Source organism: Vulpes vulpes, chromosome 5 (genome assembly GCF_048418805.1).
Source record: "Vulpes vulpes isolate BD-2025 chromosome 5, VulVul3, whole genome shotgun sequence".
In the NCBI taxonomy this organism is placed as follows: domain Eukaryota; kingdom Metazoa; phylum Chordata; class Mammalia; order Carnivora; family Canidae; genus Vulpes; species Vulpes vulpes.
The window spans coordinates 106,567,202-106,588,435 of record NC_132784.1 but is presented as its reverse complement, the minus strand read 5'-3'; the positions used below and the strand labels follow the sequence as shown (position 1 = coordinate 106,588,435).

Sequence of the window (21,234 nt, the reverse complement as noted above, 5' to 3'; positions counted from 1 at the left end):
ACTGTCTTTAAAGAAACAGACTGTGATAACTTTTGAGTAGCGAAAGAATCATGTTGCCTTCACTAGTTCTAAACAAGTTGCATGACTTGCCGATTTTCCAAACAAAACAAAACAAAAACAAAAAAACGACCAGGGAGGAATTATTGAAAATGTGCTTCAGTTCTTAGAATATTTTAATTGTTGAACTTTAAATCTGGAGTACAAAAAAGTACTTACTTCTAAGCTGCCTCTCTTTATTGGATTCAGCACCAATAATTTCTTCAGAAGATTTTCACAGTCAGTGGACATATAGAAAGGAATACGGTACTTCCCTCGTAAGACTCGCTCCCGTAGTTCCTTAAAAAGGCAAAGGAAGCACTCATGACTGGCTGCTGAAGTGATCACGCCTGGATATAAAAGATTAGTACTGAATTTCACGGATACCTTCAAATTCTGGCCATCAAAAGGCAAGGAGCCACTGACTAGTGTATAGAGAATGACGCCGAGACTCCACACGTCCACTTCAGGCCCATCATACTTCTTTCCTTGGAAAAGCTCAGGGGCAGCATAGGGCGGGCTTCCACAAAATGTGTCCAATTTGTTCCCAACTGTAAATTCATTACTAAAACCAAAGTCAGCAATTTTAATATTCATATCAGCATCAAGGAGAAGGTTTTCAGCCTAAGAGAAAAATAAGAAGGACAATGTAAATGCCTACGTCAAGCAAAATATTTATTATAATTGTTTCAGATCAACATATATTTCTTGCTTCTCTCTCTTTTTTTTTTTTTCAGAGAGAGAGAGAGAGAGAGAGAGTATGCCATGGGGAGGAGTGGGGCAGGACAGAGGGAGAGGGAGCAGGCTCCATGCCCAGCACAGAACCCCATGGAGGGCTCAGTCTCATGACCCTGAAAGCACGACCTGCGCTGAAATCAAGAGTCAGAGGCTCAACTGACTGAGCCATCCAGGCACCCCTTTTGCTTTTCATTTTTAAGCATATCATCAAATTAGAAGCCCAGCATGGTGCTTCAATCCATAACTCTTCAGAATCACATCTATATAAGATTAATTTAATTTTATTTTTTTAAAGATTTATTTATTTATTTATGATAGACATAGAGAGAGAGAGAGAGACAGAGACAGAGAGAGAGACAGAGAGAGGCAGAGACACAGGAGGAGGAAGAAGCAGGCTTCATGCCAGGAGCCCGACGTGGGACTCGATCCCGGGACTCCAAAGGCAGGCGCTAAACCACTGAACCACCCAGGGATCCCCTATAAGATTAATTTTAATGCTATAAAAAGGAAGCTCTCGTTTATAAGGGTATCCTGCAACTATTTGAAAAACGTTACTTAAAACACTTTTTTCTTCCACACATTTTTTTTTTTTAAAGATTTTATTTATTCATGAGAAACACAGAAAGGCAAAGACATAGGCAGAGGGAGAGGGCAGGCTCCCTGCGGGGAGCTTGAAGCAGGACTTGATCCCAGAACCCCGGGATTGCAACCAGAGCTAAACACAGACGCTCAACCACTGAGCTACCCAGGTGCCCCCTTCTACACATTACATTAAACCCATTTTTTTTTTCTTCATGGTAATAAACATCCTGGAACTGTACCTTAATATGACCTATTTTTAAAAATACAAGTTAACATAACACTAGCCCTTTTGGGGCTTAAACCAACAAGTTTACTCAAAAGTGCTCTATTTTAATAGAGTATCATTGGTTAATGCAAAGCTCAAGAGTATACTTAAAATAACTGCCAGCCAGGGGTTCTCTGACTACCGAATTCGATCCTTTGTCTTCTCTTATAGAATGCTTCCCCAGCAAAGTTTTGTTCTTTTAGTAAAACTAAACAATACAATACAGCTTCACTAGACCTTGTTTAAGTTTCCTTTCGCTGTTCTAAAACTAGATTCTCAAAACAAAAACAAAAACAAAAACAAAAAAAACAAGGGGATCCCTAGGTGGCTCAGCAGTTTAGTGCCTGCCTTCAGCTCAGGGCGTGATCCTGGAGACCTGGGATTGGGTCCCACGTTGGGATCCTTGCATGGAGCCTGCTTCTCCCTCTGCCTGTGTCTCTGCCTCTCTCTCTGTGTCTCTCATGAATAAATAAATAAAATCTTAAAAAACAAAACAAAACAAAACAAAACCCTAGATTCTCTTCTGGAGGTATATTTTGGTAGAAAGCAGTGATATTTCCACCCCGATATTGTTAGAAGCTGGTTTTCCAAAATCCTGAATCATTAAAAAAAAAAAAAAAGTTTTAAATGTGCCTTTTGTAAATACAAGCAATTCAATATAGTCTTTGCTTTTGTACATGTTTTATTCCAAACTCTTTTGTAACTGATGGCCTAAGGAATTATATATTATTTTGTAGATATATTTTATGGGGTTACAAAAGGAGTAAAATTTAGCTACAATGAAAACCAGAGTTCTCTCTATTGCTCCAGAGCCAGGCACTCTGCCTACCACACAGCTCTTCCCTCCCTCACCCTCCTTTTTTCCTTTTCTAAGGCATGCTAGCTTGGGATATCGGTTTTGAGAAATGGAGGTACATCTAACACCCAAATATATGTGATAATAATGAGGTCCGTTTATGACATAAATAGCACATAAATTTGGGAGATTCATCTTAAATTCTAACACTGATGGGCTGTGTGACAAAACCAAGTTATTTTGATGTTCTGAATAAGGGCCTGGTCATTGTAAATTTCTGTGACCAAGTGTGAGCAAGCTGGACTTTCCTAGTTTCTGTGATGAGGTCTGGATGGATATTGAAGCACACAAGCTGCCCTGCAAGAGCTGAGCTGGGAGGGACTCTGGGGTCTGCTCCAGGAGCGCACGGGAAAACGTGTCCCCTGACTGGAGGGAAACTCAGGGTGTTGAACATGATTCATTTTTTCCTCAGATTTCTGTTCATATAGCAAATGAGAGGATAGGTGGGTGTCAAACACACAGCCAGGGAACAGTCCTCTCCTTTCTCTTTCTTTGTAGAAGTGATTTCTCCTTAAAATAGTTGCAGGAGGAAACTAAGAAATAGAAAATTTTGGAGCAGTAGAAAATCTGCAACCTCAGAAAAATGGAGCCAAAATACAGGATTAGATTTCTGACAAGTGCTTAAGACAGTGGTTTTTTGTTTTTGTTTTTGTTTTTGTTTTTAAGTAGCTCCATGCCCAGTATGGAGCCCAATGGGGCTTGAACTCATGACCCTGAGATCAAGACCTGAGCTGAGATCAGGAGTCAGACACTTAGCCAACTGAGCCACCCAGGTGCCCCTTAAAACTGTATTTTTAAGTAGAATACAAACTAGTACTAGTAACTGACAGAGGTCATGGGGAGAAAAGTAATAAAAGAAAAATAGACTCCTAGGTAAGGAACGATGAAAGTTAAGTTTGTAGGAAGAGAGAAAGAGGGAGGGAAAAAAGACAAATATTTCAGTTCCAGGACTTTTTACTTTTAATAAAAGAAAAAATATCACACCTATTTGGCCATACCATTTCTTTCTTTTTAAAATTTATTTATTGAGGTGAGGGGAGTGAGCACACAGGGCAGGGGGAGGAGCAGAGGGAGAGGAAGAGAGAGAATTGTCAAGCAGCTCCCCGCTGAGCACAGAGCCTCAGGTGAGGCTGGATCTCCCAACACCAAGAGCATGTCTGAGCCCAAATCAAGAGATGGATGCTCAACCAACTGTGCTACCCAGGCACCCTTATTTTACATTTTTAAAAATAAAAATTATATACATATATACTTAAGGTATGTCTCAAAATTATTTTATATACACAGTGAAATAATTACAACAACCAAACTAATTAACTTATTACCTCCTCACTTAGTTATTTGTGTGTGTGTGATGAGGGCACACTCATATAAATAAATCTACTGTCTGAAGCAAATTTCCTAGCATACAATACAGTATTAACTTTTTGAATGTGACACCAAAAGCTCAGCAGCCAAAGCAAAAAGAAATGAGAGACTTCATTCAAGCTAAAGAGCTTCTGCATAGGAAAGGAAACCATCAACAGAAAGGTAACCTGTGGATTGGGAGAGAATATTTGCAAACTTTACATCTAATAAAGGATATCCAAAATACATAAGGAACTCATAAAACTCAGTAGCAAAAAAATAAACATCACAATTAAAAAACGAGCGGAAGTCCCTGAACTGACATTTTCTAAAGACATACAAATGGTCAAGAGGTATATGAAAAGGTGCCCAACATCACTAACCATCAGGGATCTGTAAATCACAAGCACAATAACACTTCCCACCTGTTAGAATGGCTACCACCAAAAATATAAAAGATAATAAGTGTTGGTAAAACTGTGGAGAAATGGGAACTCCTGTCTAGTTGGTGGGAATGTAGATTGGTAGAGCCATTATGGAAAATAGGATGGAGCTTCCTTGAGAATATAAAAGTGGAACTACCACATGATCCAGCAATCTTTCTTCTGGGTATAAACCCAGAGGAAATGAGAGAGTACCCTGAAGAGATATCTGTGCTCCCATGTTGACTGCCACAAACTTTTCCTGACTGTTAAAATTTCTTATTCCAAAATATGCTAATTTATACTCATCACATGCGTTTGATGTTTGCAAAATCATTTACAGGCTCCCCCTGTTTCCTTGAACTTTAACACAGAGAATGAACTCTGGGACTTACAGCAGACAAACCTGGTCATGTGCCCTACCATGCTTCTGACAGAATGGGATCTCAGGCATTTTTAGTGGGGACAAAGTTCCAGATTTATCTATTAAAACAAGCTTATTAATGGTGAATCAAATCCTCGAGCCTTTAACACCATATAACTTCTCCTTCCTATTTTTTCTTTTCTCAGAGAAAATACTGCCTTTTATGATGTTGCTATGAAGATGATGTAAAAACTCCTTCCTTGGAGTGCCAGGCACAATTAAGCAACTGCAAAGATGGCTCTAATACTAAAAAACATCTGTTCATGATTAAGCTTTTTGTTATCAACTCAGTGGCTTACCTTAAGATCACGGTGAACAATGCACTTTTGATGGCAATACTGCACAGCAGATACAATCTAAAATAAATATTTGGATAAAAGATACATAATTATTTTATGCTAAAAACACTGCAATTTCCCCCCAATGATCATCTTCAATTGAGATAAATTATCAACTTAAATTTCAAAGTAGCATTGAATAGTTCTGAATAAAGTTAAAATGAGGAAAAGTTCACTGTTTTTTTTTTTTTTTAAGGAAAAGTTCACTTTTAAATGTGGACAGTATAGATAAGCAGCATTCTCTTATTAAAACAGTAAAATATTTGTCAGAGTCCATGAAAATTTTTATGGGCTGCTACATTTCTCTACTGACATGGACAAGTGTGTAGTTTGCAGTTCTGATCAAATGGTTTATTCCAACGTTGGGATAAGAGCTTTGGCACATATGAATCAGTCTATTTTAGGAATTATTATCAAATGTATTCCAGGCATGTTTTTTAAGTAAGGCCAATTTACTAAGAACTTATCAGTGGGGTATTTGGCATCGTCCTGTATTTGTTCATATATAAAGAAATGGGAAAACTGTTCAGCCTTAAGATGAAACCCAATTATCAAAAAAAAGGGGGGGGGAATCAAATTAATATTAAACCTGTTATTAGGTCAATCAGGCAAAGTATTCTTTCCCTAACTAGATTTTGTATGTAATTGTAATTTTTAGCCATTATATAGGGCTCTTTGGGGATAAAAGACTATAAAAGGAGGAACCCAACAGTAAGAGCCAAAGATACAAGTGAGAAATAGATTATAGACACTTTTATGATAGTTGTTCACTACATAAAATACAGAAATTTAGAGAATCAGATAGCAATAAAAGTAAGAACTACTTTGTACATTAATTGTAGCTGATGTACAAGAGGACGGCCATTTTAATGCACAGAACATTCAATCCTGTGGATTCAGGATTAAGCTTGGGAAATGGAAACAGAATATGAATTCTGAATTTTGGCTAGGCATTTACAAATGGAGGTAGAAATTAGATTTTTAAAAGTCTAAAGATGATGTGAAGTATGACCATGCTAATAGAAGTATGGGTTAAAAAAACCCTTCACAGTAGAAGGGAGATTGATAGTTCTGTACAACATTATTCTAACATATATTAAAATAGTTCAGACAGAAACATGAATTCAAAACAAAATCAACACACAATGAGTAATATGTCATTCAATTAAGTTCATTTTGATTCAACAGTTTATTGAGTACCTGCTATGTGCAAGAAAATGTGCCGGTCGCTAGTGGAATACAAAATGAGCACTACATGGACCCTTCCCTGAAGGAGCTGAAAGTCTGGTTATGAGAAAACATGTATAGAACATGTATAAGCAACCATAATACAAGGCAGAAGCAGAGAAGCAGAGGTACAGAGAAGTGAGGGGAATCATATCAAATAAAGAACAATTTCAGTTAGAAATGCTGTCTAGACTAGGTGATATTTGATCTAAGCCATCCTGAATGAGAGTAACATTTGAAGATGGGCGATCTGGTGATGGGGAGGCAGGGGTAAGGTGGCGAAATACACTGAGGTTGAAGCAACATAATGTATTTGAAAAGCAGGTATGAAAATGGCAATAGTGGGAGTGCATTCCAAACTAAGCTGGTACTACGGAACCACTCCATGTTTTTAAGCAAAGCAACTGTGAATGATTATGATCAATTTGAAGTGTAAATTCCCCCCAGAGGAATTTTATGATGCACACTTGTAAGTATTAGCCTTCTTAAGCAATATGCTTTAAAATTCTAACATCCAATTTTCATTAAAAACATTTATTAGCCAAGAGATATATACCTTTACATATAAATATTAACACATCTTAATGAGTATACTACAAGGTTATTTTTAGTAATATTGGTTTTCGAATCACTTTGTCTTGGTAACAGGGAAGAAGGCATGCTAATAATGATTTGGTTATCAAACATGCATTTCAACATTAGACAAAATGGTCTCCATGAAAGCAGTTCTACAGGCATTTCTGGAATAAAAATCCCCTGAGCCTTAAAACCTTAAGAATGGAAAGATAATTAAGAGAATGCTCTGTATTAAGCACTTTATTCTCCCCAAACTCTATGACCTCTGGCTTCTATCAGTTAAATCGTGGCTTATAATATTACTTAACTAGCAGGGAACAATTTCTGCTGTGCAAGAGTTCTCCCTTCTGTCTGACTCACTGCCCAGAATCAAGAATCCCCATGCACAACCTAAATTTTACTGAATTATCCTATGGTCAGATTCTCCTATCCCAAAACATTCTGTACCTCATCAAGTAGAATACAGGAACTTCCTTTATGATTGTTCTTCTATGGATCTGAAAACATGATTTACAATCAACCCTGCACTGACCCTAAAACCAGACCTGTCAGTGTTTTGCCATGATGTGCAAATGTTGGCTTGCTTTGCAATTAACTTATAATTGAGTCAGGAATTCCCAAGCTTTAAGGAATAGTCTTGATATTGGAAGAGTTGAATCAATACTGTGATTTTCTTTCAGGTCCTCAAAACTTCAGGAATGCAGAGGTACTTGTATGGTCCATGGCTGCTGAAGTACTCTTAAATTGTCTTTGGCTGTATCAAATGTAGAGTCAAGGACATATATACGTATGTACTTGCTAACATAGTACATTCCTACTGTTAAAAGTTTAAAAAATAACTTCATGATATAGAGCAAAAAAAGTATACATTTATTGTCTTAAATTTATAAAGAAGAATATGCACCTCAAAGGCAAATTAAAAAACATGACCTTTTATCAAATGACTACAAAATATACATTTTAATATTTAATATATTTAGTATTTAAATACATTTAATATTTATAATAAAATTATAAAGAAAATATTTCCTATAATATTACATTTTAAATAGCATTTGACACTCAACCTCTGCAACATGAAGAATATTTCAAAAAATAAGTCAGACTTTATTTTCCAAAAAAGCCAATTTATAATTATTTGTGTCTTTATAAAATCATCTGTGTTCCAGCCTCCTCTCCTGTTCCCACCCAACCGAAAAGATGGGCAAGTTCTCTGTAATAGCAGGCACCGTCACCTTCTCTAATTCCAGGGTACCCAACACAGTTTTCTTTCTCCACACAGTATGATTTCAGTGAATTAATACAGCCAGCCGACTAAAAAGAACAAGAGTAGTAGCAGTCTATAAAATGTAGTAAGATCCCAATGGAAATATTTAACGTCGAGTGTAATTTTCACACTGGTCGGCTACTAACTACAACTGTGTGACTGATACTAAGAGAACCATGACATTCAAAGTGATGGCCAGTGCTTCATCTAAGGTGAGCCTCCGTCCTGGACTGCAGAGGACCACACAGTACGTGGCTGAATGCCACTCAGGTCTTCAATGTTCTGAGCTCAGTACCAGCTGCCTTTAGATTTCCGGTATTTTAGGATGAATGTTTCTACAAATCTATCCTGAATCTAAGGCCTATGCCTATCTTTGGTATAAAGCATTTCACAAATTATGTTTTAAAAAGAATGACTCTGTGAGATATCAACACTAGTTTTATCAAACTCACTTCATGATCAATGTGGAGAACACTAGGTAAAAAAACCCAGTGAAACAGGTTTTTTAATTGCCTTTCCTCGAGAACTTTCAACTTTTTTCTAATTGTTTATGTAACATAAACGTAATACCTCTTAGAGGAAGACACTATATCCATGTTCAGTGTTTCCCAAACCTACTGATCACAGAGAGATCAGTAGCCATGCTTACAGAAGTACTGAGCTATTTTTAAATGAAATATTTTAAATTCATTAAAGTTTGGACTATAGCAAGTTGCCTACTGAAATTTTACTTTAGTAAACTTTCTGAACAATTTACAATTCATTATTTGTCACTTCTACAGTAATTTATAAAGTATATTAATTTTAATTACTTCATTCCTAAAAATTAGAAGTAAAATCCTAGATTTTTACTATTTCCTTCTTTCTTTCTTAAATATTTTATTTATTTATTTGACAGAGAGAGAGAGAGAGAGAGAGAGAGAGAGCGAGAGCACAAGCAGGGGCAGAGACGGCGGGCAGGGCTGGGGAAGCAGGTTCCCTGCTGAGCAGGGAGCCCAATGTGGGGCTGGATCCCAGGATGCTGAGATCATGACCTGAGCCGAAGGCAGATGCTTAACCAACTGAGCTACCCAGGTACCCCTTAAATTACTTTTTCTTATTTTATAATTTCTATAACAAGTCATGTTCAATTTGAACCAGAAATATACACATCTTACCTTATTCTTTCACATTTGTAAGGTTTCTTGCCTACTTGACTAAATAAAACTGACCAAAGGCTTTAAACCTACAAAGATATGAGTTCTAATACCAAGACATCCTTAATGACAAAAGAAACTACAATACCATCTTTAAGTAGTATGTGTATATACTGTATACCTGAAGCAATTAATCATTGGTAATAATTATTGGATAAAGGATTAAGTATTTCTTTTCTTTCTTAATCTAGTCTGTATTTCCAAAACTATCAATGAATTAATGAGACTCACCTATTCCACTATTTATGAACATCTAAAAATAACCATATGCAACTATCTTAAATTTAAATTCAGGAAGAACAATTTCTTCTTCAGTTTCCCATTCTTAAAAAGTGTAAGAAAGCAGGAATTTTTCTTTTTAAAATACCACATACTCTGAAGTCCAGTTTGTGATACTGTCCATTGTATATCACTAAAAACATCAGCAAAACAAAGTTAGAAACTACTTTCCATACCTGCCTAAATTTTGCACGGGCCTCTTTTTCTTTCATTCTTCCATGGGCAACTAAGTAATCAAATACTTCACCTGAATCAGAAAGGTAAAGCAGGCAGTAAAATACACATCGATTTTCAGTTAACAATATAAGCAATGTCAAGTTGTGGCCTTGTTTTTAGAGAAGCTCTGGCCCACAATTTTCTGGTAGTTTTACATAAATCACAAACTATTACATGAAGAGAAAAAAGGGGGAGGCTACACATAAAATTGAGTATCCGTAGCAGCTTATGATTTAGCAAAACTCTTTTAAAGAATAAGTCACAAAAACATAACCGAGAAAACTTGCTTTCTGATTTCAAGTATCACACAAAAATACAGTCAACTCTTTATTATCCATTCTAATAAAGGGAAGCCAAAGTGTGAGCAATCAAAAATGACATCTAGCTTTGTATTTGGGGCCTATGTGTCAGACAAAATAACAAGAGTCCTATTACGCTGGATGTCTCTTCAATTCTACTTGTCATGAAGTTATGATCAAATTCCTTCTCACTACTTCCATTCACATTGATTTCATCATCTTCCTTCCTATACTCTGACTATGCTATTCTCATTATACTCATTTCATCTATTTTGGTACTTAACTATTATACAGAATTAAATCATCCTGTGTACATCTTCCATTACTCCAAGTGAGCTTCAGTCATCATATCTTCCCCACACCCGTGACAGAACACAAAGTGGATAGACAATACATACTTGTTGAAATAATTTAAACTAGAAACTATACAAATTTCATATTAGTTCCATTACTTTACATGGCTGGAAGTTTTTTTTTTCATTTTCCTATAGTCAATAGTAGTAAAAAACCCAAATTATTTAGTTACAATATTAAAAGTACAATATCTCAGTGTAAGGGAGAAATTTATTTTTTACGCCCTTATAATTTACACTATATAGATATATATGTATATTAAAAACTCACAAAATGGCTTGAAGAGTTCTTGTAAATACAGGACAGTGGTTAAAAACCTAGGCTTTAGAATCAGACCAATTTTGGTATGAATCCTGGTTTAGCACTAAGTAGCTACTGGGAGACATTATGAAGACTTAACTTTATTAAGACATACATATTAAGCATAATATGTATGCTGTTTATCGTTAAATGGCATACATATTAACACAGCCTTGTGGTGGACCTTCACAAAAACAGAAGCGTCCACCGATTTTTAGTAGTCTGTAATTTCTCATACCTATCTAGTGCCTATCTCACACAGCTGTTGTAAGGATTAAATGAAATAATGCATGAATGCATGTGCTTATTAGCACAGTGACTGACATATAGTAAGCACTCAATAAATTATATATTTGTATCTATGCATACAGAAAATCATATATATGCAATATCTATCCTATAAATATATAAGTAAAACATTAAAAACCAAATATGTAATGATGTACATCAGATGAAACTAATACATCTACAATGTCAGACAACATATGATATCAAGAATACTTAAATGATTGAATGGGATGATTAAAACAGAATGAGTGGAGCTCTAGTCGACTTATCAATAGTAAATTCTAGATATGTGAATTTAGGCTGGGAAAAATATATGCAAGAGTTCAAAAATATGGACTCCTCTTGAAGTTCTGCCTAAAACATCCACACCCCAGATGTTTACAAGACTTAGTCCTTCACTTATAATGTATTATTTGTTTATGATTTGCTTCCCCAAAAGAATATAATCTTCTTGAGGGCAGGGACATTCTTTGCTCACCCATGTGTTCCTAACACCTACAATAATAACATCTGGTACAGACAAACATTTAATAAATATTGTTTGCATGAATGAAAAAAAATCAACACACCGTTTCAGAGTAGCCCCAACACCTACTTTCAATAGGCTCTTTTGGATTTAATGTGGTTCAAAATCATATAGGGGTTCCCCGCGTACCTAATCACCAAAGATCTTTTGCCCCATTAGTGAACCAGAATCAAATGATCTAAATAATACTGATGAAGAGGCAGCCGTTTGACCCAACTCTTCGTTCGTGTCAGATTCAATCCTAAAATGTTTAGAAATTTCAGAAGAAAAATATTCAGTGTTGATTACAAAAGTTACCCTGCCATTTATAGATTAAAAAGGCAAGGAAACAATTCTATATTTACCACCACAGAACCATGATGGTTTGTTAGAGGATCACTGATGGCCAGACTCAAAGAAAACCTATCACTAGAAATCAAAATTGAACAAGAGAGCACCTGGTTTGGGCTGAATTCCAGTGTGTATATGCACCTCTGTAGGCTGTACCCCATAACTCCCCCAACTACGTTACTGAAGGAGAAGAGTGATGACACCCTGTGTTTTCTGTGACTCTTAACTATTGCCCCCCTTCATTAGTACCAATAGAGAGTTGACTGTACTTACCATTTATCGTTATACAGCATACATATTAACACAGCCTTGTGGTGGACCTTCACAAAAACAGAAGCGTCCACTGACTTTTAGTAGTCTGTAATTTCTCGTATCAAAGCATGTATAGCCCTTTTCTTTCTCTAGACTTTAGAGAAAGAAAAGAAAGAGTCTAACTGAACTAAAAATAACACCCAGGGTTCCCACGCCGACAAACTGTTACATAAATGTAACTGAAGGACAGAAAAATAGAGAAATAGTTAATTATGTGGTACCTGTAGGTTCACTAATTTTATTACAGAGCTACCTTTTGTGTAAATTCACATGGCTGTATTAATATTTTTAAAAAATCCTGTAATAATAAACCTTGATGACATAGGTTTTCAGGTTAAGTCAAAAAACCTACATCAAAATACTTTCAGGAAACCAAGCCCACTAAAACTTTCAATCTGCATTAAAAAACAAAAAAGCTATTAAAATATATGTAATATTTGTAGTAAAATTTTCAGAACTCTATAAACAGTATAAAAATACCTAGTTTAGGTACAACAGACTAGAATAAATCCTCTTTATCCCAGTTACATAAAATCTGAATTACCATAAAATCTGTATTCTTTTATTAGCTAAAAGGAGTCAACACTAAATTCAACTCTAAGTTTTTCTATTGATTAGCAAAAGAGTTAATTAGCCAAAGTGGTTTAAATAATTTCAGCTGCCCTCCCTCTTTTTTAATTGCTTAAATTCTTAATTTTTCAATTGCTGAAAACCTTCAGGCATTCTTTTTTTACTTAAATGATTTACCTCCAAAAAATTTTAAATGTGCTTCTAAGAAAGCCCTATGCCTAACACAACAGTGATTTTGAGCCAATGTACCTCTTGTTTGAGGGAAAGTGCAGAAGATGATTATACACCAATGTTTAAAATTCACTTCCACTTTTGACACCATGCAAAGTATACATTCTATTCTACAAATGCATCTTATTTCTTCTCTGTCAACTCAATCTTCAAATCAATACTTGTTTAAATTCAAACATTTTATGGATTATCTTGAAAATGAATGTATATTGACAATCTGTCATATATGAATCAGTGAAATAAAACATCTGGCCTAAAGCATACTTATACTATAAACTTTATTAAATACATTGTGAATTTGAAATTTCCTCATAGCCAAGCACTTCTAATCACAATAATAGAATATTTAGATAAGAGAATCAAAACATTCATAGATAAAATGCAAATTTTAAAGTTTAGGAAAATATCCCTAGGCAATTTTAAACTAAGCTAAAAATTCAACTTATCCAATTATAATTGTATTATAATACAATTATTATCCAATAGGTCTTGAAAGTAAACACTGAATTGTACGTAAGATGTATCACTTAAAGGCATTTTATAGATTCATTAGCAACAGTGAAGATATAAGTGTTAACAATGAACCTTCAGGTGTTGATAATTCTGTATGTCTCATCAGAGATAACTTTTCCATCCCTCTCATCCTTACCCCCACTCGCGTATTCCATGACTAAATAGAGGGTCTTCTCTGTTTCAATAACTTCAAATAATTTTACTGAAAAAAGAAATTAGAGATATCACTCTGTAATTGTTTAGTGCATACTGGATCTGCTTTAAGAAAATTTAAGGTAACCCTAAGGCAGTGGAAAATCTGAGTATTTCCTAAAAATTATTACTTATAATTTTAAACCACAAAATTCTCTCAAGGGTTATTACTATTATGGAAGAAAACTACTTACCACAGAGTCATTTGGAACCAACTGCGGGTCAAAAGAGTTAAGTTTCTGGGATTAAAAAACCATTACGTTTTCTAATGAGAATAATATAATAAAAAGGAAAAGCTTAAAATCAGAACAAAATTTTAACAAAAGCTTAAAATGAGACTGTATTATAATGAACCTATCATAAATTGTTAAACAACCTTGGGTAGAAAAAAAAAATTCCGTAATTATGTAGTGTTATAAAAGTTTCTGGCTAAAAACCCACCAAGTTACCAGACTTACGAGGTTGAAATTATACACCACAAATAATCACATTAACATCTCAAATAAACAGAAGATTTTTAAATGTGAAAGAAACAGGTGTTTAGGAAATGAGCAGATTAAAAGAAAAATTATTTTTTACCTCTTATCCAATGACTTCACATAATATACATACTTTTTAAATCTTTCATACAATGACTTTATATATGTTCTCAATATATTTATTTATAAATACAGGGGAAAACCAAAAATTATGAGAATAAATTAATTAAAACTGAATTCAATTTTATTTTCTTTAAAATTCAAATTATTTATTTTGCCTATAAACTATGGTCAAATCCAAATGCATATTATCAAATTTTTTTTTTTTTTAAAGATTTTATTTATTTATTCATGAGAGACAGAGAGATAGAGAGAGAGAGAGAGAGGCAGAGACACAGGCAGAGGGAGAAACAGGCTCCATGTAGGGAGCCTGACTTGGGACTTGATCCTCTGTCTCCAGGATCAGGCCGTGGGCCGAAGGTGGCTCTAAACCACTGAGCCACCCGGGCTGCCCTCAAATTTATTTCTTATAAATACCTCAACAGCATGCAATCAATATTTGGAACAATTGATTGATCCAAAAAATATTCATATGCATTAACTCCAACTCATATATACTATTTTAGTGAAAGCATAAGACAGGCAAGGTAGTAGAAAATAGCCGTCTGCAGCCTTCAATTAACTTATAATCGATTTTTACCAAAAGTATCACTTCTCAGGTTATCACTCCTTTTATATAGAACATCCTTAAAATAGCCTCAAATTATAGAAGATACTTCATCATGTTTATATAAATTTCATACCTATGTTAGGATGATTCAATATCTTCATTATTCGTACTTCTCGAAATAACTGTTAAAGAAAACAGTAGATATATTTCTGTTAAAACTATTCACTTGAAGAAATTCATCTTCTTACAAGACACTAGGAGATCCTGGTAATGAGCTAATAAGAAAGAACAAGAGAATTGTTTCTCAGGTTCAGTTCTAACTTTGCTGACACTTGATTTCCAAGACAATTTTAACAAGATAAATTCAGATGGTTCTTTGTGTGTGTGTGTGTGTGAATACACTATATACAATAAAAGTTACATTTTTATTTGACTACTCTTCATTACTGGGAATAAAAGAAAAATACTGTGGAAATGAAACTAAATGATTCTTCACTGATTTTTATCCAAAACCAACATTCCTTGGGGGTGTGGTACTGATTCTTTAGTCATCTCTACTGGTTGATCAGACACTTTGTGAAAGATTAAGTGCTATAAACCTACACTAACTACAATTTGAAAAGGAAACAACTATTTTCACAATATTTTTAGGGCAACTTGCATAATAATAGTAAAGGACAATAAAATTACATTTACCACTTTATATAAAACCAAAGCATACCAAAAATAAGTCACTTTTTAAAACTCCAATGTTAAGAATCCCCATTCTACAATATACAATATAGGGCCCTTTTTTAAAAAATGTGACCTGACATTTTTTTTCCTATGTTGTCTTTGAGTACATGTTAAGCAAGTCAAATCAAGCACCTAGTTCAAGAAAACAGAAGAATCAATAATTAATGATATTCCAAGAAGTCCATATTGTGACATATGTTTTATCAGAATAAAATCTAAGCTTAATGCTTTCAGAGGTGTTGTTTTTTCCAAGGAAGATATACAAAGGCCAGGAAGAACATGAAAAGATGCTCAACATCATTAATCACTAGGAATACGCAAATCAAAATCACAATGAAGCAACACTTCTGACTCAGGATGGCTACTACTAAATTTTAAAAAACACAGAAAATAACAGGTCTTGGCAAGGATGTGGTTAAAGTGTATGCACCTAAAAGAACTGAAAACAGAAACCCAAAGAGATTTGTTGTACACTCATGTTATAATAATACAATGGTATTACTCACAACAGCTAAAAGGTCCACTGATGAATGAAAGAGCAAAATGTGGTATATCCATGCAATGGAGTCATATTAAGTCTTAAAAATGAAAGAAATTCTGACATACACTATAACAGGAACAAACCCTCAGGACATTACGCTAAATCCAATAAGCCACTCAAGGAAGGAGAAATATTGTATGATTTCACACTAGGTACCTAGAAGTAAGATAGTCAAACTAACAGACATAGAAGATAGCCAGGGCCTGGAGTAACAGAGGCATAGAGATAGATTATTGTTATTTTTAAAAAAGATTTTATTTATTTATTCATGAAAGACACAGAGAGAAGGTAGAGACACAGGCAGAGGGAGGAGCAGGCTCCCATGGGGAGCCCGATATGGGATTCGACCCCAGAATTTCACCCTGAGCCAAAGGCAGACACTCAATCGCTGAGCCACCCAGGCATCCCCATAGAGAGGTTTACTGTTTAATGGGCACAGAATTTTCAGTTTGGGGAGATAAAGAAAGTTCTAGAGATGGACAGTAGTGATGACTGCACCTGACACCACTGAACTCTATATTTAAAAATGGTTAAGAGTCAATCTTATGTATATTTTAACACAAGTTAAATACAGAAATATAATGTGTTGATATGCCTCAAAAAACTTTACACCAGTAGGAAAACCTACTTAAGGCTTATCTACTATAGAAATCTTGCCCTAGCCATCCTTGATAATTCACACAAAATACAGGCAGTACAGAAGTCTTTCTATGTGTGTGCACATATATGCACTCATATAAATTTTAATATAATCTATGATGCCTGTAATTTTAACATTTAAAAATTGCACATCAATAAACAGAATGCCGAAGCAAATAAAATTCATGTTCGTCTATGTCATTATTTCAGTCCTGAGACAAAGAGCACACAGCTTCAACCTTCAGTGTTCAGAACACTGGAGACCATCTCTTTCCTGGCCTCTGCTAGCCTATCCTCCAGACCTTCCTCCTGCCACACTGGCTGTCCAGCCTTTTGCTGGATCCTCTCCTTTCTACTCAATGTTTAAACATGGTGCCCTTCAGGATTTAGCTCTTAGCCTCCTTGTCTTCTTACTCTATATGCTCTTGCTGGGTGATTTATCATGACTTTAAATATCAATTTACTGGTGTCTCCTAAATTTAAATTTTCCAGAGCATTCTTCTTATCCTAACCTTTATATCTAAATACTTAATATTTTCGCAGAAATTCAAACCCAAGACTTGATGTCTCACACCAAATTTGATCTTTGCCCGACTCTCCCCAGCTCTCTATATCCATCTAGCACCTATTAGAGAAAGTTTGTTTTCTTTAAGCCTTTTTTTCTTTAAGATTTTATTTATTCATGAGAGACACAGAGAGAAGCAGAAACACAGGCAGAGGGAGGAGAAGCAGGCTTCCTCCGGTGAGCCTGATGTGGGATTTGATCCCAGGACCCCAGGACCATGACGACCGTGGTTGAAGACAGACACTCAACCACTGAGCCACCCAGGCATCCCAAGATTTTATTATTTTTAAGAATAATTGCCAATATTTTAAATTTAATTTTTTTATTTTTAAAGATTTTATTTCTTTGAGAGAGTGCACACAAGCTGGGGGAGGAAGAGTGGGAGGGAGAAGGAGAAAGAATCTCAGGCAAACTCCGCACCAAACGTGGGGCCTGATGCGGGGCTCAATCTCACAACCCTCTGATCGTGACCTGAGCAGAATCAGATGACCAACTGACTGAGTCATCCAGATGCCCCATGAATATTTACATGAATATTTTCACAATCAGTGTTACCATGAATATTCTTGACATGTTTCCTTAAATACCTAGAAGCTTAATTTTTTGATAGCGGTGTATATATACCTTGAACTTTATTAGGTCTCACTGAATTTGCCCTCCACTCCTAATTCTGTACTTGAAGGCCTAGAACTCAAGAAATATTGAGTGTCTACTCTGCTTGGTCTTTTCTATTTTTGGGCCCCACAGCCCTTAATGACCCTTTGAGCTGTAAGTCTCTGTTAATGATGACTTTGCTGACTGGAGCTTCTGACAAAGGGAAACAATCTCTACTCAGAGGAGGCCCCATAGGGTTTTGGACTCATTCCCTCCCCAAAATGGCTAACAGGTTTTAAAAAGTAGCTATTAGTTCACCACCAGGCTCTTGTCAAAACTGAACACCTGTCTCAGACAGGTGTCCATTGACCAAACTGTCCCACTCAGGTACATGGACCAGGATTAGGTGGAGAATACAGCATCCGAAGTGTGTGTATATATCTATATATACATTCATATATGTGAACACATGGTTTTATTTTTAGGGCAGTTTTAGGTTCACAACAAAACTGAGCAGAAAGTATAGTTACCACACACCTCCTGTTCCCATATATGCACAGCCTTCCCAACCATCAACATCCTCCACCAGAGTGATACATTTGTTACAATCGATGAATCTATATTGATACACGATCTCCCAAATTCTGTAGTTTACATTAGGGTTCATTCTTGCTGTTGTAAATTTTATGGGTTTTGACAAATGTATAATGACATGTATCCACCATTACAGTATCACACAGAAGTTTCATTTCCTTAAATAGCCTCCGTGCTCCACCTATTCATCCTTCCCTCTCCATAAATCTCTGGCAACCACTAATCTTTTTACTTTCTCTATAGTTTTGCCTCTTGAGATCATATAGTTGGAATCATATAGAATGTGGTTTTTCCAGATTGACTTCTTTCACTTAGTAATGACACATTTAAGGTTCTTCCGTGTCTTTTCATGACTTGATAAGAGTATTTCTTTTTAGCACTTGAATAACATTTCATTGTATGAATGTACCAGTGTATTTATTCATGAACCAATTGAAGGACATTTTGATTACTTCCAAGTTTTGACAATTATGACGAAAGCTGCTATAAACCCTGTGTAGGTCTGACTGCTGGATTATACAGTATGTTTAGTTTTGTAAGAAACTATCAAACTATCTTCCAAACTATCAAACCGTCTACCATTTTTATTCCCACCAGCAATGAGAGTTCTTGCTGCTCCACATCCTTAGCAGTGTTCAGTGTTCTCAGTGTTTTCGATTTTCACATTCTAATAGGTGTGTAGTGGTATCTCACTGTTGCTTTAATTTGCAATTCCTAATAACAGATGGTGTTGACCATCTTTCCATATGCTTATTTGCCACCTATAGATTTTCTTTGAGGAGATGCCTGTTCATATCATTTGACCAGTTTTTTAATCAGTTGTTTGTTTTCCTGAGTCTTTTCAAGTCAATTTTTTTGAGCCTGTTACAATCTCCAATAAAACCAGATGCCTGTGGATAATAGTGAACATGGATTGTTCATCAAATACCTTGTCGATTCTACTTTGCAACATCAGAGAATGGCTTATTCCCATGAGTAGCCCTGGAGGCCCCAAGCAGAGGGAGCCAGAAGTCACATACCCTCACTTCTTCCTTGTAGGTGTCAGGGAGGTGGAGGGTCTTGGCCTGAGTGGGGTGGCCTTAGCCACTGGAATCCAGTTAACTATCCCCTCTCCTTGCCTGGACTTCTGAGGACTGACAGCAGGAGTGGAGCTCTCCGGTGGGATCTCGGGTGTTCTGGGTGGGCAGTCTCCTTAGAACACACTCAGGGTGTAACAACACACATGTATCATCTCATGGTTTCTGGTCAGGGCTTCACTGGGTCCCCTGGCTTCCAACAAGGTATTGCTCTCTCCTCTTGGGGCCTGACTGGGGAAGAATCCATTTCCAACCTAACCTAGGCTGCAGCTATAGGACTGAGGACTCCGGCTTCTTGTGCGCCCTTGAGAGGAGGCCACCCTTACTTCTTAGAGACTGTTCACATGTCCTTGCCAAGCAGGCTTCTTGAACATGGCCATTTACCTTATTATCAAGCCAGCAAGGATAATCTCCAGGGCAAGTTGGCTGGCAAGACAGTCTTATCTAACATAATGTAATCATGGGAATGAAATCGCACCACTTTTTCCATATTCTATTGGTTAGAGGTCCTGCAATTCAAGGAAAACGAATTATATAAAAGTGTGAACACCAGAAGTGAGGGTCATTGGGGATTGCCTTAAGTCTGTCCAATACAATTAAACATTACATAAACCAATGAATTAAAGTTTGTTGTTTAACAGAACAAACCAATCTGAATAATACTAGATAAAATCTGCTAAAGAAATTGCTGTCCACTTAAGTGTTGGCAAGATAAATGTCAAAGATTAAAAGAAAATCTAGGGGTTTTCTCTCAGATCATTCCTGGCTGTCTTGAGATTTTATTTATGTTTTTATGAGAGACACAGAGAGAGAGGCAGACATAGCCAGAGGTTGAGAAGCAGGCTCCCTGCAGGGAGCCCGATGCAGGACTCAATCCCAGGACCCCGGGATCACGACCTGAACAAAAGCAGACACTCAACCAGAGTCATCCAGGTGCTCCTTTTCCTGGGTGTCTTTAAATCCTCCCTTTGTTACTTAAAAAACAACAGGGGATCCCTGGGTGGCTCAGTGGTTTAGCGCCTGCCTTTGGCCTAGGGCGTGATACTGGAGATCCGGGATCAAATCCCACATTGGGCTCCCTGCATGGAGCCTGCTTCTCCCTCTGTCTCTGTCTCTGTCTCTGCCTCTGTGTGTGTGTGTGTGTGTGTGTGTGTGTCTCATGAATAAATAAATATTTAAAAAACTAAAAAACAAAACAAAAACTGGAAATAGCAGCAAATGTGAGTGGTATGGGTGAGATCTGTGCAAGATAAACAAAGCTGAATGTCAATCAACAGACCCAAACTAGGAGGGGGGAGAAAAAAGTTTGGCCTGAAGTGAAAAGACTGGTTAATGGTTATGCATTTTGTTTAATTTAAATGTTAAATGTCAATGTAATTTTTAAATAATTCCTCCTTTTAATATACTTTTCCCATTAACAGTTCCTTATTGCATGTGGAAAAGGGCTTTCACCTTACTTTCTCACTGGCACAGGTACTTCCAGAAGGTGGTCTAGGAAGTACAGCATGAACATGCTACACCAACTCTAATTCCAGCTCCTCTTCCTTTTCTTCTGCCTCAAGAAAGCACATCAGACTACAAGAGTGGAAACAGTATTGTCACATGGGTAATCTTGAGCTTATTCTCATTAATTTTTATGCGATTATTGGCAAATTTA

General features: G+C 36.1%; 1 protein-coding gene across 6 annotated transcripts in view; it reads right to left on the bottom strand.

The window, feature by feature from the left end:
* Nucleotides 1-21,234, bottom strand: part of MARK1 (microtubule affinity regulating kinase 1) — a 319,041-nt gene that overhangs the window by 35,128 nt on the left and 262,679 nt on the right. For all 6 annotated transcript variants that reach the window (XM_072759558.1, XM_072759560.1, XM_072759559.1 and 3 more), the window contains 6 exons: nucleotides 14,967-15,015; nucleotides 13,629-13,694; nucleotides 9,730-9,800; nucleotides 4,970-5,026; nucleotides 424-660; nucleotides 217-336 (listed from right to left, as the gene is read on the bottom strand). In XM_072759558.1, the coding sequence (XP_072615659.1) occupies nucleotides 217-336; nucleotides 424-660; nucleotides 4,970-5,026; nucleotides 9,730-9,800; nucleotides 13,629-13,694; nucleotides 14,967-14,994 (579 nt within the window). In that variant the 5' untranslated portion in view covers nucleotides 14,995-15,015. The remainder of the gene's footprint in view (nucleotides 1-216; nucleotides 337-423; nucleotides 661-4,969; nucleotides 5,027-9,729; nucleotides 9,801-13,628; nucleotides 13,695-14,966; nucleotides 15,016-21,234) is intronic.